This window comes from Lissotriton helveticus, chromosome 2_1, assembly GCF_964261635.1.
Source record: "Lissotriton helveticus chromosome 2_1, aLisHel1.1, whole genome shotgun sequence".
NCBI lineage: Eukaryota > Metazoa > Chordata > Amphibia > Caudata > Salamandridae > Lissotriton > Lissotriton helveticus.
This window is the reverse complement of record NC_136059.1, coordinates 1,692,218,016-1,692,237,604: the sequence shown is the minus strand read 5'-3', so window position 1 is coordinate 1,692,237,604 and position 19,589 is coordinate 1,692,218,016. Positions and strand designations below refer to the sequence as shown.

Sequence of the window (19,589 nt, the reverse complement as noted above, 5' to 3'; positions counted from 1 at the left end):
AATGCGTTGATGTTATTTGATCTGGAATATGTAATATATAACATTGTATATATTACATGAAGGTGTTGCTCCTCTGTCATTGACAGCTGTACACAAAATGGTATAATAATTTGTTCTGTACAATCAAAAATTAAAGGGTGATCCCAATAAGTAAGTTGTGTGATCACAAACTGAAATAATTGTGTTGTCAAAACAGAGTCAGCACCGGCGTTCGTTGGTTCACTTTACTTTTAGAAAGTGGACATATCTCTGCTCTTACTGCTCTGTGTGCCTTGCAGCCTGTCTCCAATACATGCCTGGGATGGGTGTCAGCTACACTTTGTGCATTCCCTCTAGACAGCCACAAACACAGCAAGGGTGGGTGTGTCAGAGAACTCATCTGTATTCATCTACATTTTAATAGCTCTTCCAGGGCAGGAAGAGGAAGGTGGGAACTGACATTTACACCTGCCCAGTGTCCTGTGTCCCACACAAAGGGCTAATTACCCTCCACAGATAAGCTGGCACACAGGGCTGGGATGAAAGGGGACCGTGTGCACTTCATGGGCTGCTTTAAAGCCACCCAAACTTCAAAGACACATTTGGGTATAAGGACTGGGGCTCTGACCCTACCAAGACAGTACACTACTGGACCTGTGAAGAACTATGCCAGGAGTAAAGATTGCTGTGCTACAAGGATTGCCACTTTGCCCGACTACAGCTCTGAGGGAACTGTTTTCTGCTTAGCTGAACAACCCTGCTGCCTGCTGATCTCTGCCCTGTTGAGGACGAGGACTGGACCCATCTCACTTGAACCCAAGAGTGACGCCAAGGGCTTGCTGACTTGCTCCCTGTTCTGAATCTCAGGGCCATCAAAGACTTCCTCCAACTCTGCAACAGCACCTGAACTCTGCCATCCATGAATCCTTCCCTCCCAAGTAGTGCCAATCCAGTTATGGGCCATTGAAAGGGGATTTATGCTGTCCAGAACCATCAAAATCAATGCAGTGACAATTTTGCACTGATCCGAACCGACTCATTACCTTTTGACTTTCACGCTGATCTATGACATTGCCTCAATGGACTGCATGTCTCAATGAAAACAGACAGTGCAGTGCCTACTTCGTAAAGGAATTCTTTATCGTCTGGGCGGATCGGCACTGAAGCATCAAGACTTCGACATCGATGCTTTGCTCCATCCAAGGTACTTTCTCAGCTGGACCTGCGTGAGTCCTGTAGCTGGCCTGCCCTTCATCGCCGTTGGCCTGAACTTTTAATTTGCCCCGGTCCAGCGCAACTTGAAGTAACCGCTTAGCGCTACTGACCTCTAAGTACTATTTTTGGTTTATTCTTTAAACATTCATAACTCCTGTTCTACTTACTGTTTTTTGAGCGTTCTGGTCTTGTTTTACCAATAAAATTATTCTCTACTTTTCTAAACCTATGTGGAGTATTTTTGTGGTGTTTTCATTAGGTTACTGTGTGTATGGTGCACAGACATAATATCGACTCCAAAATATCGTTTGGACAGAATATCGAGTTTTAAATATCGTTTGGAGAAAATATCGACAGGACAGAATATCGACAGCCAAAATATCGTTTTTAAGGTAAGTGAAGTAATATCGACTGTAAATAATATCGAAAGTAAAAAATATCGTTTTTTATATAATATGTAATTATTTATAGTGTTTTTATGTTATAATATGTGTGAAAAGTGTCATTTTATGTTATAATTATTTTTAATTAATGATTTTTTTAAAATTATTGTGTAATTTTATTCTGTAGCGGGTTGTGGGTTTATAGGGGAATAGGGTGGGAAGTAATTTAATTATAATTAATTAAATATGTAAATGTATTAATTGGTAGTAATAATTAATTAATTGGTAATTAAATATTATATGTTAATTATTTAAAATTTAATTGGTAATTAATTTAATTTAATTGATTAATTGCTAATTATGTAAATTAAAATAATGTATTTCCTGTAGCGGGTTGTGGGTTTATAGGGGAATAGGGTGGGAAGTAATTTAATTATTATTTATTAAATATGTAAAAGTATTAATTGTTAGTAATATTTAATTAATTGGTAATTAAATAATATTTGTTAATTAATTAAAATGTAATTGGTAATTAATTTAATTTAATTGATTAATTTCTAATTATGTTAAATTAAAGGGGTATTTTTAGGGTTCAGGGTCAGTTTTTAGTTTTTGGGTAAAGGGGTATTTTTAGGGTTCAGGGTCAGTTTTTAGTTTTTGGGTAAAGGGGTATTTTAAGGGTTCAGGGTCAGTTTTTAGTTTTTGGGTAAAGGGGTATTTTTAGGGTTCAGGGTCAGTTTTTAGTTTTTGGGTAAAGGGGTATTTTTAGGGTTCAGGTTCAGTTTTTAGTTTTTGGGTAAAGGGGTATTTTTAGGGTTCAGGGTCAGTTTTTAGTTTTTGGGTAAAGGGGTATTTTTAGGGTTCAGTGTCAGTTTTTAGTTTTTGGGTAAAGGGGTATTTTTAGGGTTCAGGGTCAGTTTTGGGTTTTTGGGTAAAGGGGTATTTTTAGGGTTCAGGGTCAGTTTTTAGTTTTTGGGTAAAGGGGTATTTTTAGGGTTCAGGGTCAGTTTTTAGTTTTTGGGTAAAGGGGTATTTTAAGGGTTCAGGGTCAGTTTTTAGTTTTTGGGTAAAGGGGTATTTTTAGGGTTCAGGGTCAGTTTTGGGTTTTTGGGTAAAGGGTTTTTTTAGGGTTCAGGGTCAGTTTTGGGGTACAGGGGTACAGGGTTACAGTGTAAAAATAAAGTAAAATTAAATTTACATCAATTTAATTTAATGAAATTAAATTAAATTATATTTAAATAATTTTAAATAATTTAAATTTAAAAAAATTATTATATACTTACCAATACTTACGTTGTAATGGTAGTGCGTTGTAAAAGTTGCGTTGTAACGTCATATATCCACTGTTGCACTCTTTGCAGTGGGAATAGTAATTTTTACTCTTTTGTATTTGTACGTTAATAATATTGGCTATTATTTAATTAAATTTTGTTACTATATATATATATGTTTTAAGAAATATGATTAAAAAAATATTATTTTTTTACTTTCATTAATTATTTAATTATTAAAAGTTATTTTAAGTATTGTTAATTATATTTTAGTAATTAATTTTTTATATTAATGTAATTAAACATTGTTTTCATTAAAGTCGATATTTTTTACAACTATATTTTTGTTAACGATATTTTGTACTCGATATTTTTGTACTTACCTGTTTGTACATACAAACTCGATATTTTGGTTGTAGATATTTTCTCGTCGATATTTTGGGTAGTCGATATTTTGGTAGTCGATATTATTTCAGTGATCCTGTGTGTATATTGCACAAATACTTTACACATTGCCTCTTTAGATAAGCCTGACTGCTCTGAGCCAAGCGGTTGAGCACAGGTTATCTTTTAATGTGTATTTAGCTTACAAAGACTAGGACTGTGGTCCATACTTACTTAGACAGGGTGCATACCTCTGCCAACTTGAGATCCCATTTCTAACAGGATATTGATCAAATACACTTTAAGGAGAAGAAAAACATTTTAGCAATGCACCACTTTAGGAAATATCCATTTCTGAAAAGTATTTTGCTCAAATATGTATGGCTTTAGGTCTGAACCATGGAAGAAGTTGGAGGAGTTGCTTTCCTTGAAGAATTACATAAACTATTTATAGGAATGTGTTCTGGTGGATTCCCCACAATTTGCCTACATATGGAAGTCTGTCATAGAACAACACAGCTGGAAAACAAGATAAGTCTTTGTCAGAAGAAAAATGTATTAATGATGCACATATTACTGACCTAACAATGACAGTTTGGAGCTCCAGCAAATCGTGTTCCTCTTTTGGGTACAAAGCCATGGCTTTTAAACCTGTCACAAATAGAAACAAAATGATTACAACAAATATCCTGTTACCTGTAAGTGTATGTATCTGTCTGTGTGCTAATGCTTCGTTGCTACTGAGTTTGGGTTCATATAGCTGCCTGTCTGTTGTCTTGTTTTATTGAGTGTCTTATCCACTGTCTCGTCGATTCAGTATATATATATGATATAGTGGACCATTTGTATAGGACACATTGAATAAATAAAACATATTTTGGGCATTTAAACTGATAATTTTTATTTGCAATCAAAGAACGCTAAAACCAAATAGTATCTAACCCTTGGCAGTTGCATACAATTTTAGAAAAGTAGATTTTTAGCTTTTTTTAGATATTAGCAGATTATCATATTTACTTAATTTATATGTTGGTTTTATCCCAGAGTTTATCTTGCTTTACAGCTAGTATTCTACCTCCTAAAATGACTTTCAATAAGCCAGCCTGTACTGTGAGAACATCTTTCCTACAGTAGGGGATGGTTGAGACAACTCAAAGTAATTGAAAAAAACGTATGAAATGGAACCTAATTCCAGATGCTCTGAATTAAACTTTTCTCTACGTGTATAAATCGCTGGGTGGTACCTAACCGTAATGTCTGTCTACTTAGCAGTTTACTTTCTCTACCATATGCTGAACTTGGGAAAGTAGACTGTTTTAATTAACGTTTAATTTATTTACAGTGACCCTGGGGGGCATTTGTACAAGAACTCCTGTGATTCTGGGCAAATCACTTAATCTCCCCGTGCCTAAAATGAATGTGTGTCCGTCCTTATGTAACGTAACTGGTGCTATGTAAAGCGCTCTGATACCTGATTCGGTTCGGGTCTAGTTCGCGCTATATAAAACTCTGCAAAAAAAAAAACTGCCACTAACAAGCGTTAGCAGTAGTTAGCAGCACTTTTCCTAACGAGGCCTATCACCCTGTTAGTGATGTATTTACAATATGTCGCTACATGGTGATAGTAGAACAAGAACTAACCTCTCCACTGTATTGACTTAGTATTTAGGTAATATATCCATTATACAGTATTTAAATCAACATTGTCCCAACAACAAACATTATTTAGAAAAGCATATTCTTAGTTTATCATTATCAAATCACAAAAAATGATCATATTATTCAAAACATTCAATTCTATACAACACTATCTACAAAAGCCCCACAAGCACAACCAACAATATTCATTCATTCAAAAAAATCATACCAAACATCCAGAGCACCCATTCAAAAAACCAACTCAACTACCATACCATGAAAAAAGACAATAAACAAAAACATACATAGAATCATATACATATCAAAACAACAAGAAAAAGGAGCGCCGACGCGCGTTTTGGAAAAGGACCAAGTATCCACAGTTCCTTCGTCAGGGTGCAATAATACCATTCTTGGTAGGCATCAAAATGTTCTTTTTTCTCTGATAAGATCAAGTTCATCGATAAAGAAGAATATATTTTATATATGTATTTAAACGCAGGGGCGTAATTTCGAAGAAACATCCAGATTCAGTATTGTCATCAGTGTGGGACAATAAAATACAATTTAACATTACAAGTATACATATATTGATCATTTCTTTTTCTGTAAGCTAAACGTTGCTGGAAGATCCTTCACCAAGATCTAAAAGGATATTAATACATGACACCATGTTATAGCAAATCTGCACACTCAAGGCCTTGGTAGAGAGCGACAGAAAAAAATATACAAGACCAAATACCAGTGACAAGATGGGAAAAGCAGAAAGTGAATCCACTGTGAAAACACATACATTCCATACATTACAATAGTGTGAAAAAGATAATAATCACACAGCCCTTGCAAGCACCCCCAAACATGCCATTAACTCATACCATGGAGTTCAGAGATCCCCAGATATAATCATACTAGGAGATCTTCGGTCTCGGGGAATATTTCTTAGGAGATAATCCTGCTCTAAAAACAAAGAAGAATCTTAAATGCCGCGTCCATCCAAAAGGTCACATGTCCTATATACATGTAGCAGAGAACAGGCTACAATGCAAAACTATGTATATCCATACTCTGTCCATCGTGCGAGTTGCTAATAGGGAGACCATTTCTGAAATATACCCATTAGGAGAACTACAAAAACTAAAAAATAGCCCGCCATCCAATAAACAACGCGAGCATATGTTATTTACATCAAGAGATAGCAAGCCAACACACCGCACACGGATGTTGATACAGCGTATGATGCTGGTCGTCAGATGTCCAAATGAAGGCGTGCGTTTAGGGTATCCTAAGACCGGCTGCATTGGACAAAATGAGACAGCAAAAAAAGCAGAAATTAGCCAAAATCTGCCAAAATCACGTACAGGGGGATGTTCACGGCCATAGAGTAAAGGAACACATACCTCTACATATAGAAGCCTGGTCGCCCAGATTGAAATATTCAAAAAATTTCGAGAGACCGGGTTCCACAGGAGTCTTCCGAGTACTCGAACCAGAGACAAGGAGGGGTGCGGGCCAATGCCCTCGTATAATAGGCCCACTCTGTAGATAGAGAACGTGAAACCTAACTATTAATATAAAACCAGGTAGGAGGCGTTCAGATTCACAGTAAGTGTTTATAAGATCGTTGCCCGAGGAACGAAAAAGCCGCCTCCCATTACAGGAATGTACGTAAGACTAAGTAACCACCAGCCTCTGGGATTGAAAAAAGAAAGAAAAGATAGAACTCCTCCTTACCTGAAGAAAGTTTCAGCAGTTCTGCAAATGGTACGACGTCCACGGTTTTGTAAAAATCAGCGGATAAGAGTCCTTTCAAGAACCCCCGTGTATATATACGTGTAGATCAACAAACGGCTACACCTGAACGACCCATATGTGTCATGGACCTGGAAACGGGACTAACGTAGCCCGAGAATAGAAAAACGGCTGCCATATTAGAATGGTTAGACCCCACCACAGAGGGCCCTAGGGGCAATATCACCGAGGCGGCTACATCGTAGTCTAAGAATTGCAAGGCATATGAAAAAAAGAGGGAAAATTCTAAAGCACTAAAATATACTAATAATAATCGCAAAAGAGGGGTTATCCAGGGGACCTGGAATAACAGAAACTATCCCGATACACGCAAAAAAAAACAATCAACACAAAGAACAGATAAATATGGTACAAAGGCCATAACACTGCACGTTAATACTAACGCTGCTAGTTAGGCGATAGCCAATGAGGGCACAGAATCTAAAAGAGAGAACCTGTAATGACGGGGTATAATCAGATAGACAAAGCAAAATTCGAAATGTGGTACATAGGTCGAAAGGCTCTACAAGTAACCACTATTCATTCTCCAATAAGGGATAAGCTCCATCTGTGGTAGACAGGCCTCAAAAAGCAACCAATGGAAAGTACAGTGGACATGGGGCATAGGTCAATCTTTAGGCCTATACACCAAATATCCCAATAACCCATCCAAAAATCGGATAGATTCATAATAAGGCATTAGACCAAGGTATGGATTAATTCAACCCATTAACTGCTGTTTGGAGGGTATAAATCCAATATACTTCTCTTTTTCCTCTCAAACCGTTGATGTTATTATCTTTTGGGTTATGGACCTTTTCCAATATGATCCATTTGATGTCCATTAGCCTATGTCGCATTTCCTACCAATGTGCCACTAGAGGATCCCCTCTCTTGCTGTTTCTTATAGCTGATTTGTGTTCAGTGAGTCTCACCCTAAATTCACAGCTCGTCTTTCCTACATACCCCTTTGCACATGGGCATAGGATGAGATAGATGACGTTGGCCGATCTGCAGTTAGTCTTCTCGTGAAACGTGAACTTTCTTTTGCCCCATGTAAGTTCAGCAGAAACAATTGCTGAACTAAAGGCATGGCAGTTGCCGCATCAATGCGTACCGCAAATCGAATTGTTACCAGTAATCGATTTCTGTACCATACGACCACCGTAATCAAACTTAGAATGTACTAGATGGTTATGCAAATTCTTATTGCGACGAAAGGTGAACAGCGGTTTCGGCATCAACGTCTCTTGTGTGCCTGCATTCAGGATATGCCAATGCGTTCAAATGATTTGCTGAAGCTCGTTGTTAATATTCGAATGGCGGGTAACACACACCAATTTAGATTCACTTGAATCATTTTTCTTCTCGAGTAGGGCATCTCTATTATAGTACTTGGCCCTCTTATATGACTCCTTGATGAGTCTAGGTGGATATCCTCGAGACAAAAATTTTGTCCTTAGTTGTTCTGCATGGAGTTCGAAATTACTCATGCTGGTATAGTTGCGTCGCAACCTTAACAATTGTCTAAACGGAATACCATCTTTTTGGCTCCGCGGGTGGAAACTTTGGTATTGTAAAAGGGTATTGCGCGCAGAGGTTTAGTATATAACGACACTTCGATGACTACCTCTATAGCTTGAATCCATATGTCCAGAAACTAAGCATGGGTGGATTTAGCGAATCTGGGGTACGCGAACTTGCGTATTTACGGATTCGCAATCCGCAAAATCCGCGAACTCTCGCGAATTTGCGGATTTTTGTGTTTTTTTGTGTTCGCAAGGGTTTCTGCCAGTTCGCAAGGTTTGTTTACCAGTTCGCAATTGCGAACTTACTTTTCGGCTCGCAACGGCCGCGACTATGTTGTTTCTACGTCTGGTTCATCATCACAGGTTCACAGCACCCTCTGTTTCACCACTGCCACCCTCTGGTACACCCATGCCACCCTCTGGTACATCCTCACTGCCACCCTCTGGTTGGTTTATCACTGTAGATTATGGGGGTGAAAAAAGCAAGCACACCTGCCCTGCTTCAACTGCCATGAATTAATTTGGGGTTGATTAATGTGTCACTGATTTTTAAACTTCCAGTCTGGCTGGCACCTGCTTCCTTCCTTATCTGTAATTTGCTTTCTGTTGCAGTGCATTTTTTTTTCACAGGACCTTTATGGCCTACTTGTAGCTATTCTATGAGCCTGCTGTGAGGGTCAGAGCAGGGTCATAGAATAGTTGCAAATAGGCAACTGAACTCTGGAGGGGCCCCTCAGGAAGCACTAGAGTGAATGGTTACTAATGTTAAGATTGAACTTTCGCACCTGCTGATTGCTTTCAGTTTTGCAAAAATCTTTTTTCTGCAATTTCGCGCAATTTGCGGGGCGCGAATCCGTGCGAGATCGTTTTCGGAAGCCGTGAATTCGTGTGAATACACGATTTGTGTTTTGCTGCATGTTTGTTCGCGTGATTTTTTGCATGTTCGCAAGCCGCTTGTAGCGCAACGTTTTCGAAGTTACCCTAGCGGTCGTACATGGGCGCGGCCATCTTGTTTGCGTGACGTAATTCCGTTTACGGGCGCTATGTGTAATCTCGCGAAGTGTGCGGCTCGCTCGTACATGTTCGCGTGTGATCACGAGGAAAATCTCGTGCGAACTTACCCACGCGGTCGTGAACGGGCGCGGCCATCTTGTTTCTCATTCATTGCTATGGTTCTGGGCATGCTCTCTGTATCCTTTCTTAATCTATGCCATCCTTTGCTTGTTTGAAGTTTATTTTGATCTATTTTACTTATTATCTATCCCTCTATTTTTCTAGCTCTATATTTTTGTGTTTTCTGCTACTTTTTGTTCATTTTAAACTACTTTTTTAAACGCTTTTCTTTTCTTCTTCCCTGTTCTATTTCTTATTTCTTATTTTGCTTCCTTTCTGCCCAGACCATGGCAAAGGGAGCCAGGAAGAAGCCCGCAAAGGGGAAGGGTCCCGCACCCCGTGCCCGGCTCCCGTGCGGGCGTTTGAGGGGGGAGGCAGTTGTAGCTCGGGAGATTTTTAGCGCGGAGGAGGTGGCCGCACTAGTCTTTCACGTCCAGCGCCGCCTCCCCAAGACCATCATGGGAGGCGGCAGGATCGCTACCGGCTACGGGATCCGGGAGTGCCGGAAGCGGTGGGAGAAGGTGTGCCGGGCCATGTTTGAACACTCTGGGGTCCGGCGCACCTATAACCAGGCCACCCACCGCTGGACGGATCTCATGGACCGGGAACACGACTTGCTGGACGTGCTCGGCGTAGAGATCCCCGGGCTTGGTGAGTAGTAGTAGCTATTTCTATCTATTTCATCACTACTCTGTTTTATCCCGCTCTGTGTGTTATTATATTGCAAATTTTTGTTTTTTACCAAGAGCAATAATGCTGCCGATTACATTGTAGGTAAATTATATTTCAAAATCTTCTATGCATTTCAGGTGCACTGCTCTCCTTCTCAGTAGCCTTGCTACTATGCTTATTTGTTTTCTATTTTGTGTTCATTTCATTGGCCTGAGAAATTATGTATGAGTGTAGTGTAAAGAACTGCGTAATGCTAGACACTAAGGGTCAGATTTTCAATTACCGGCGCATCCCTGCAAAGTAGCAGGGATGCGCCAGTAATTGTGCGCCATGCCACCACCACCCATGGTGCGCTGTATTTACAATGTGGCGCACCATGGGCCCAAAACGTCACAGAAGCCTTACGCATCTGTGCCGTAAAGGCGGCGCATTGCTGGAGTTGCGTGCCAACGATGGCACAGCTCCAGCAATGCTCTGGGGTGCCCTATCTCCCCAATGCTGCATCAAGCCGTACGTCGGCTTCAATCAGGCGCAGGGTTTGAGTCACGCATCATTGTCCTAAAAGTGACTGATTGACATCTTGCAGATTTCCCTCAGCCACTTTTAGGATTCGTTCCTGCGCAGGAACGCCCTCCCTTGCGCCGGAACGCCCCCTGATGGCGCAGGGCTTTACAACGTGATGCATCTCCCATATGCGTCACTTTGTTAATATACGCCGCACCATGGCGCCTCTTTTGTTCTGCCGCTGCGTCACAAAAGTCACGCAACAATGGAGCAAAAGAGCCGCAAGGGGCTTCTAAATCAGCCCCTACAGACTCAAGTCCAGTCCTTCCTTTAGACACATGGCTATAAGAAGAAATAGTGGTGGTGGTCGGTGTATTGATAGTTTGAGTATTCACTGATCTGCAAGCACGATGGACTTTTTCTGTCACTTCGCGTGCTGCGGACTGCTGCCTGCCAGGCCTAGGCAAACCTTTTTAGTAGTTTGTTTAGTGAGTTACATAGGAACTTTCCAAGTCAACGGTCCGCAAATCAATAACGTAGTAGACCACATGAGATCGGTCAATATATCCCGTGGAATAGTTGTCCATTTGCTATTTCGCCAAAATATTTTGTTATTGTTCTTTTGAAATGTTTGATTTGGTTGACAAATATCATCCATGTTTTCTGGTCTTTCTTTCTTTCATGTTGTACATCAGCTCCCCCCAGGGGCAAGAGGACACAGGAGGAGGAGAAGGGTGCTGTTCAGGATGCAGGCCAGGAGCGATCAGGCGAGGGCTCCTTTGCTGGCCCCAGTAAGTTTTAATTTTAATATAGAGTACCTATTTTTTCCTAGCGTTCCTCATTCGATTTTTTCTAAATCGTCTTTGATCTTCTTGTAGACTTTTGGTTTGGCTAGTAGGACAATCCATTCTACTACTGTTGCAGGGACAAATCTGCACAAACAGAACTATGGAACTAAATAATGCATTGCTTAGCTTATCAATTATAATAGGTGCTGATAGACTTTCCACATACCTCAGTGATAACAGACTTTGTAGTTGAACCCCCAATCTCCTTACTGACTAGATAGTGTGGCAGAGTCATTTAGCGCCCAAAGTCACCGATGATTGATCCCCAATGATGATTAGATTATCCAACGCAGAACAAGAGTACGGAGTCAGAGTCAAGAAGTGTCAGAGGCACGGACTCATGCTTGCAAAAATTCCACAACCTTTAGCTCATCCACTCTAGTCTGGAGGACCAAAAACCACAGAGTCTATTTAAGTTTAAAAGCTTTATTAAAAGTAAACACATTTCTAAAAATCAACTTTGTCATAAAACTAAACGTTTAACTGAAAATGGAAAAGTGCTTAGTGCTGACGATTAATTGGACACATTTCTTGTGGTCGAGCCGAGCTCTCACCTGGTTTGAACTTGATCCTGATCGTGTTCTTAGAAGTCAAGCTTCAGTCTGTTAGGAGAAAAAGTGGTGCGTGTTAAAAATAAAAAGCAAGCATTCATCAGTTGTGCCAAAAAGTGCAGCAAGACAACAGCCTTCCCTGGAAAAAGGGACATTTTTACTTTAGAGTAGACAGACACAAATGATTACATTGTATTCTGTTTTTTTCACATTTCTTTATTCCTCCTAGACCAAATATTATATAGTAGTGAGTGGTGTATTCTAACATTCTTAAATGTACTTTGTAGGTGGAACATCTGGTGGCGGGGCCAGCGCGGAGGTGGTGGTATTGGACGAGGGGGACAACTCTGGGGAGGAGGCGGTGCAAGTGCCGGACGTGCCTGTGAGGGTTCACACGGTGGTGGCGGGCAGAGGTAAGCTATATATTCCTTACTTATTGAGATTGAAGACTGCATAGTGTGCTTTCTGCATGGGTGTATTATAAATCAACCAGGTAGTAGCCTCCTCTAAATGTACTTCGACTTAGCTGTGAAGTTTTTGGCAAGAAGAATCCCAATAAGATCTGAGATGAACTTGATGGATGGGATGAATGAAAGCGAAAGAAGGGTGTAAGTAAGTGTGGAAGGACGAGAAATTTAATGATGACTGGCAAAGAAGAATGATATGTGTTTGCTTGGTCCCCGAGGTGGCTGGGAAGGAAAGAATATGGTATGGTGCATGGCTGGGTGAATGATGAAGCAAGGATGGGTGGAAGGAGAACAGCCTGGGTGGGTGAAACAGAAACTGTATGTGTGCATATACTTTGAATGGATGGATGCCAGGATCATGGTATTATCGGACTCTTAGATAGCATATGTGTACCTAGAGAGAGTAGACGGTCACTGGATGAACTAAGTGTTACTTTGAAGAGCATGTAACACCGCACCCGCACGTCCGTTCCAGTCTAGGAAAGGCAAGGAAAAGAAGTTGTAATTTTGTCCAAATACTACCATGAATAGTAGCAGTAGTTTGTATTGCAACTGCAAGCACAGCATATACCCGGTTATTACGGTGGACACTCCCTACCTCTCTTAATAACGTTAGTTTAGTAGTAGTACGTCATTCATGTGTGGGCACACTGTTCACTCAATAATAAGCAAAGCACCTAAAGTCATCCCATATGTCATCAAATACATCCCATGTGAAGTGATAGATAATCAGATTATTTAGCTTCTTCATTTTCCTTTTCTAGTACTCATTTGCACTGTAGGGTGAAAGCTAAATTAATTAAGCAGTAGCCCTTTTACCAGAGTATTCTCAGTGCCACCCGTAATAGAAAAGTAAGAGCTTCACCACCTGCATGTACTGGACCGGTACAGTAACGCAAGTCTGTCTCACTCATCATGTTGTGCGTCTGTTTTTCTCGGGTGCAAGTTCACTGCGCTGGCATTATGCTGGCTTGCATAAGATAACGTACCAATTTTTCTAAACAAGAGAGAAGAAGAAGAATAACTGGTGTACTGTCATAGTCGACTGTAATGGAAGTCCATAGTGCTCGTAGAATTTGTTCCTTAAACTCCCACTAATGTTAGAGCAAGGATGAAGAAGTGGGAGGTTAGATAGATAATGTCCTCAATAGTTATGTACTGTGCTTTCAATTTGCTACTTGTACTGTGACACAACTTTCTGCTCAATCATTTTGTGTTAATCTTAAGGAGCATTGATTACAGAGTGACTATGTCTTTCTTTCTTCATATAGTTGCTCCTTCCAAATCAACCAGAAGAGCATCAAGGAGGGAGCTGGCTCACATGGCCCGGCAACGGAGGCTGGATGCCACTGTTGCCGAATATCGGCGGCTGGTGGCCCGGGAGGAGGAGGAGACGCAGTCTACCGGTACAACATCCACTGGTACAGCTGCATCCTCCTCCGTGCACCCACGGGCTGCCAGCCAGCGCAGTGCTCCAGCGGTATGGAGCCGGGCTACCAAAGCCAACCGCCACCGCCAAGCAGCAAAAACAGCAGCTGCCCCCCACAGGAGTTGCAAGGCACGCCAGCGCCGCTTATCCCTAAGAGTGTCCTACCTGGAGCAGGAGGTCCATACCTACAAGAACTTGGTGGAGGGCCTCCGCTTCGACCATGTCACCCTCCACAAGGAGTATGATGCCCTGGCCGCTAAAGTCAACAGCACCCTCCCGTAGTGTAGTGTCCCTTGCCCCTTTTTTAGAGACTTTTGGGGGGTGGGAATTGGGAGTTTGGTTGTGGGACTTTTGAAGGACAATCGTTGGGGTTAGGGAGGGTCTTGCGGGAGATTATTTTGTTAGGGCTACAAAAATATACTTTTTGAAACTTTATCTGACCATACCTGTTTTTTACTGCTTTTGAGTCTGGTGGGTGGGGGTTTAACAGTAAGTTTGTTTTCCTGAAGAGTCCTAGGACTTTAGTAGTACTACCGTCAATCTCTCGTCTATTCCTAATACTCCATTATACTACCTCCCACCAAACGCTTATCTTACCTGTAATTTGTGTTTGAAAGTAGGACTAGGCCCAGGGCTGGCTCCACGGGAAATGGCGATTAAGGTTGGCAATCCTGGGCGGATGAAATGTCCTCATTGCGGTGGTACTAGTGGTGTGACACAGTGGCAGTTGCATGCCTATGGAAAAAAAGAAAATGAAACCTGGTTTGTCCTTACTGTAGCATTACAACGGTACGATAGAGAATATAGCAGGTGACAGTACACTAGAACAGTGCCACACAGAGCCTAACAAATGGTAAAGTATTGGAAGTATAACTAGTACTTACGTTGAATTTCTTTGACATTGGCTACTACTACAAGAAATAGTATTGAAGCTGAGTAAGTCTAGAATATATCCTCGGATTCCTTCACCAGCCTGTTGCTATGACCTTATCCTCCCCAGCAAGTGTGTGGAATTATTAATGTCATTTAGTCACACATCAAGCAAAACCACACAGCCCGGGGGAAGAGGGTTAGGGTTTGGAAAATGGATGGGAATGGGGGTTTCTTTTTGGGTAGGCTTTGTTGAGAGAAAAAAAAAAAGCACAGCATGGACAAACAATATTCAAGATAAAGAAATCTTTGGGTACAAAGCTAACCATAAATCTTTTTAAGTGACATAAAGGAAGTGCATGCCCTACTGCATGCATTGTTACTGAAAAGTAAGTAGTACTAGAATGCGACAGTACAGGGCTGCAGCGTTTTCACTTGCCTATCTCTGCACTCAGAGAAACACTTCTTATTCTTACATTAAATTAGGTTTAAAAATTAGCCGAAGTAAAACCTATAGAATGGCTGTAGGGATCAATTTAGAAGCAGAGAGAGATCCAAGAAATGGAGTCACACTCATAGAAGAAAACAATGGATACTGTATCTGTATGTTGTTGTAGTTGTCCTGTTGAATTTGGTAAGTAAGTTGCATGCAGCAAACAATTCCTCTTATTAGCGGCACTCCTCCATTCCAGCTGACGCTTCGTCCATCAATGTTGGTGACCAGAAGACACCCTGTCCACTGCTTGCCTGGCGGATGCTGAATTGCGGCTTGCTAATGTGAAGCCTGACTCACTCCATCCTTTTTTCCCCATTGCACAGACTGAAACCCGGCCTGTAATTATTGAACGAAAAATAGGAAGTGCTATTACAACACCACTGATAAATAAATACAAGGTGTGTGCGCTGTGTAGTGCAAAAAGTCACACTTTGATTTTCCAAATAGACAGTACAATATTTTTGAAAGTGCGTACTCTGTCTGAGTCACCTTTTGAAGGATAAATAAGTATGGGCAAATTAATTTAGCGGATCTTTCCCCTCAAGCTAGGTGTACTGTAAACTGTGTTTTAGAACAAAATTAGACCTTCCCAGCAGTGCTCCCGCCTCCCACCCAGACCCTTACTAAAGCCAGTCGCAAAAATGTAGAAGACCCCCAATCAGATCTCAAAAAAAGAGGCCTAGCAGAAAACTGGTGACAAAACGTACTTTGAAAGTAAAAGTAGGCCCAAATACCCCCTTACCCACCGTGGATTGTATTTCCAAACCACTTGCAAGCAAGCAAAAGTATCCATAGCCAGCATCGCTCCAAGACTCGAAGGCCCCTCCACCCAAACACATGCAATAGAAATACTGCTAACCCTAACGAGCCCTAAGTTAAGAATAGTGGCAAAGGCTTTCTTTAACTATGCCAAATCCCCCCTTTCCCACCATACTACTGGTTTAGAGTCTGGTGGGTGGTGGTTTAACAGTAAGTTAGTTTTCCTGAAACTTAAGTCTGTGTCATTTTCTTCCTTTAAGTGTAAATGGCTAAATGTTTTCAACAGTAAGTGCCTCTCACCGAGTAAGTGATCCCCCCTTTCCCACCATGGATTTTCTTCAAATCACTTGCAACAAAAATTACACATTCCCACGAGTGCTCTAAAACCCCAGAACTCAGTTGCAAAAATCAAGAACACCCAAACACAGGCAGTCCTGCTGCTAGGGCTAACCCTAACAAACCCTAAGTTACAAAAAGTGCCAAAACCTTTTTCCTCATGGATGTTGTTTAAACCAGTTTTATCCGGTATTAGACCTTCCCAGCAATGGCCCCAGAGCCGTCAACCCAGGCGAAAACAAGTAGAAGACCCCCCAAACAGCCAAAAAGCAAAAGTACAAAAATGTGGACTTTGTCACTTTTGTGAAAATTTCCAAAATCACTCAGCGCGCGCTCTGCAGCTAGGCTCTAACTCCCCTCTGCCTCCATGGATTTCCTTCAAACCTCTTGCTATCTAAACTATCCATACCCAGTAGTGCTCCCAGACCCCAAAAACCACCCACAAACACCAGGAAGCCCCCAAACAGGCCCCTGAAAACGCTACATTGAGCGAAAAGTCAGAAAAGGCAAAACCTTTTTTCCTCATGGATGTTGTTTAAACCAGTTTTATCCGGTATTAGACCTTCCCAGCAATGGCCCCAGAGCCGTCAACCCAGGCGAAAACAAGTAGAAGACCCCCAAACAGCCAAAAAGCAAAAGTACAAAAATGTGGACTTTGTCACTTTTGTGAAAATTTCCAAAATCACTCAGCGCGCGCTCTGCAGCTAGGCCCTAACTCCCCTCTGCCTCCATGGATTTCCTTCATACCTCTTGCTATCTAAACTATCCATACCCAGTAGTGCTCCCAGACCCCGAAACCCACCCACAAACACCAGGAAGCCCCCCAAACAGGCCCCTGAAAACGCTACATTGAGCGAAAAGTCAGAAAAGGCAAAACCTTTTTTCCTCATGGATGTTGTTTAAACCAGTTTTATCCGGTATTAGACCTTCCCAGCAATGGCCCCAGAGCCGTCAACCCAGGCTAAAACAAGTAGAAGACCCCCAAACAGCCAAAAAGCAAAAGTAAAAAAATGTGGACTTTGTCACTTTTGTGAACATTTCCAAAATCACTCAGCGCGCGCTCTGCAGCTAGGCCCTAACTCCCCTCTGCCTCCATGGATTTCCTTCAAACCTCTTGCTATCTAAACTATCCATACCCAGTAGTGCTCCCAGACCCCGAAACCCACCCACAAACACCAGGAAGCCCCCCAAACAGGCCCCTGAAAACGCTACATTGAGCGAAAAGTCAGAAAAGGCAAAACCTTTTTTCCTCATGGGTGTTGTTTAAACCAGTTTTATCCGGTATTAGACCTTCCCAGCAATGGCCCCAGAGCCGTCAACCCAGGCGAAAACAAGTAGAAGACCCCCAAACAGCCAAAAAGCAAAAGTACAGGTGATTAAAGTTTTAATTATATTAACTTGTGCAAAACAAAGAAAGACAGAAACACAGGAATAAAAGTCAATAAGTACGAAAAAGAAAATGTCTGAATTCATTGGCTCCTTTTCAGGCCTCGGTGTCAGGGAAGAAGAGTTCATCCTCATACTCTGCGAAATCATCAGGCAGGAGTAGGTCAGTGTCACCTAACACAGAAGAAATTCCCTCATCTAAGTAGCTGTCCTCCTCGTCTTCTTCCATCGTGCAATCTGGTACTTTGAAATCTGGTGGTATGAGGTGCTCATTCATCTTGATCATTGTCAATATCTCCAAATTTTTGGGCGAGAGGCGGGTCCGTTTGCAAGTTACAATGCCACCAGCAGCACTGAAAACACGTTCAGAAGACACGCTTGCGAGTGGGCAAGACAAGTAATGTATAGCCAGGCGGGAGATCTCTGGCCACAATTCTTTTTTCCCATGCCAATACGCCAATGGGTCAGCATTAACATAGACCTCTGTTGAGTCATTCAGATAGTCCTGCACCATCGACTCAAAGTTCTCCACGTTTCCTCCACTTTGCTGAATTTTCGCTCGGACCTTTTCAGAACCATAACCAATCTCAGCTAGCCAATCCTCTTCATCACCGGATATTTCTGTTGTGTCTGGTGCAGATGATGCGGTTGCCGGTGTCTTTAACGGCTGAGAGGTCACTTCTGCCACAGGTGCAGAAGTGGAGTCTTCTGACTGGGGATGGCCTGCTGATGCTGATGTACTGCCTTTTCCTTCAATTTGCTTCCGTTCTCTTTCAAACCTGATGGCTGACCAGGCTACCCAACGTTTGTACTTTGTAGCATCTTCATCACTAAAAGGAAATAATGCAGAGCCTGCCAGCGCCTTTTTGTAGTGTGGATGCAGAATAGTAGCACAAATGTAATGCTGTTCTGAGTGGATCTTTTGAAGACGTTCATCGCCACGTAGACACTCTAATAATTTCTCCGCCAAAAGAAAAGCTTGTTGCTTTTCTTCATCGTTTTGAAACTTTGAAGACACCGCCTTCAGTTTGTGCTCCAGCATGCGCAACAATGGGATAGCTTTTCCCAAATTACAGTCCTCCCTGCTGACTGCACGCGTGAAGAACTCAAAAGGACGAAGCATGTCTGTCAGGCTTTTAACTAGCTCCCATTGCGCCGCATTTAACCTCAAGTCCTCCTTCACAGCTGTACCCATTGTTAAGAAATACTGATCGAGTACCGTAAACTGCTCATACAGACGCTCAAGCATGTAGAAGGTTGAGTTCCAACGTGTTGGCACCTCCTGGATGAGTGCTTTCACTGGCATTCGACGTTCATGTAGCAGGCTCCTCAGATGCTTCCGGGCCTTAAAAGAATGGCTGAAATGGTTGCACATTTTTCGGCAGGTGACCACTAACTGGCATGCTGGACTTTCTTTCTCCAAGAATTTTTTAACAACCAGGTTTATACAGTGCGCCAAACACGGCACTCTGAAATAGTCACCCAGTTCCATGGCCTTAACTACATTGGCGCCATTATCCGTGGAAACATAACCAATGCCGCGTTTTTTTGGAGACAGCCAGTGAAATACCTTTGTGTTGAACTCATTCAAAATGTTTTCTGCTGTATGACGTTTCTCCAAGCCAAACATGGCTAGTGTTGCATGTTTCCGAGCAGCTTTAAAAACTTGGTCCAGGTCAGCACCTGCGTTTAGCTTTGCTTTAACCCCTGAAAAAGAGACCCAGTGTGCAGTGATGCACATGTAATCAGTGCCTGCGCCACTGGTCCACATGTCTGTTGTGAGATGTATAGTGTGAACAGCACTTTTCTGCAAAGCTGCCCCAATCACCTCCAGCACATCTTCATGTAGTGCTGGAACCGCAACTCGGGCAAAATAGTACCGGCTAGGAACCTTCCATTTAGGGCAGAGCGCTGCCACTAATTCGAGAAAACCAACCCCTTCTACAAAAGAAAAAGGTAGAAGATCCAGCG

The 19,589-nt window shown here is 41.9% G+C and overlaps 1 protein-coding gene across 1 annotated transcript in view; it reads right to left on the bottom strand.

The window, feature by feature from the left end:
- Window positions 1-19,589, bottom strand: part of SHOC1 (shortage in chiasmata 1) — a 1,878,679-nt gene that overhangs the window by 516,083 nt on the left and 1,343,007 nt on the right. Inside the window, exon 19 of the mRNA XM_078676649.1 lies at window positions 3,814-3,883. Within this exon, the coding sequence (XP_078532775.1) occupies window positions 3,814-3,883 (70 nt within the window). The remainder of the gene's footprint in view (window positions 1-3,813; window positions 3,884-19,589) is intronic.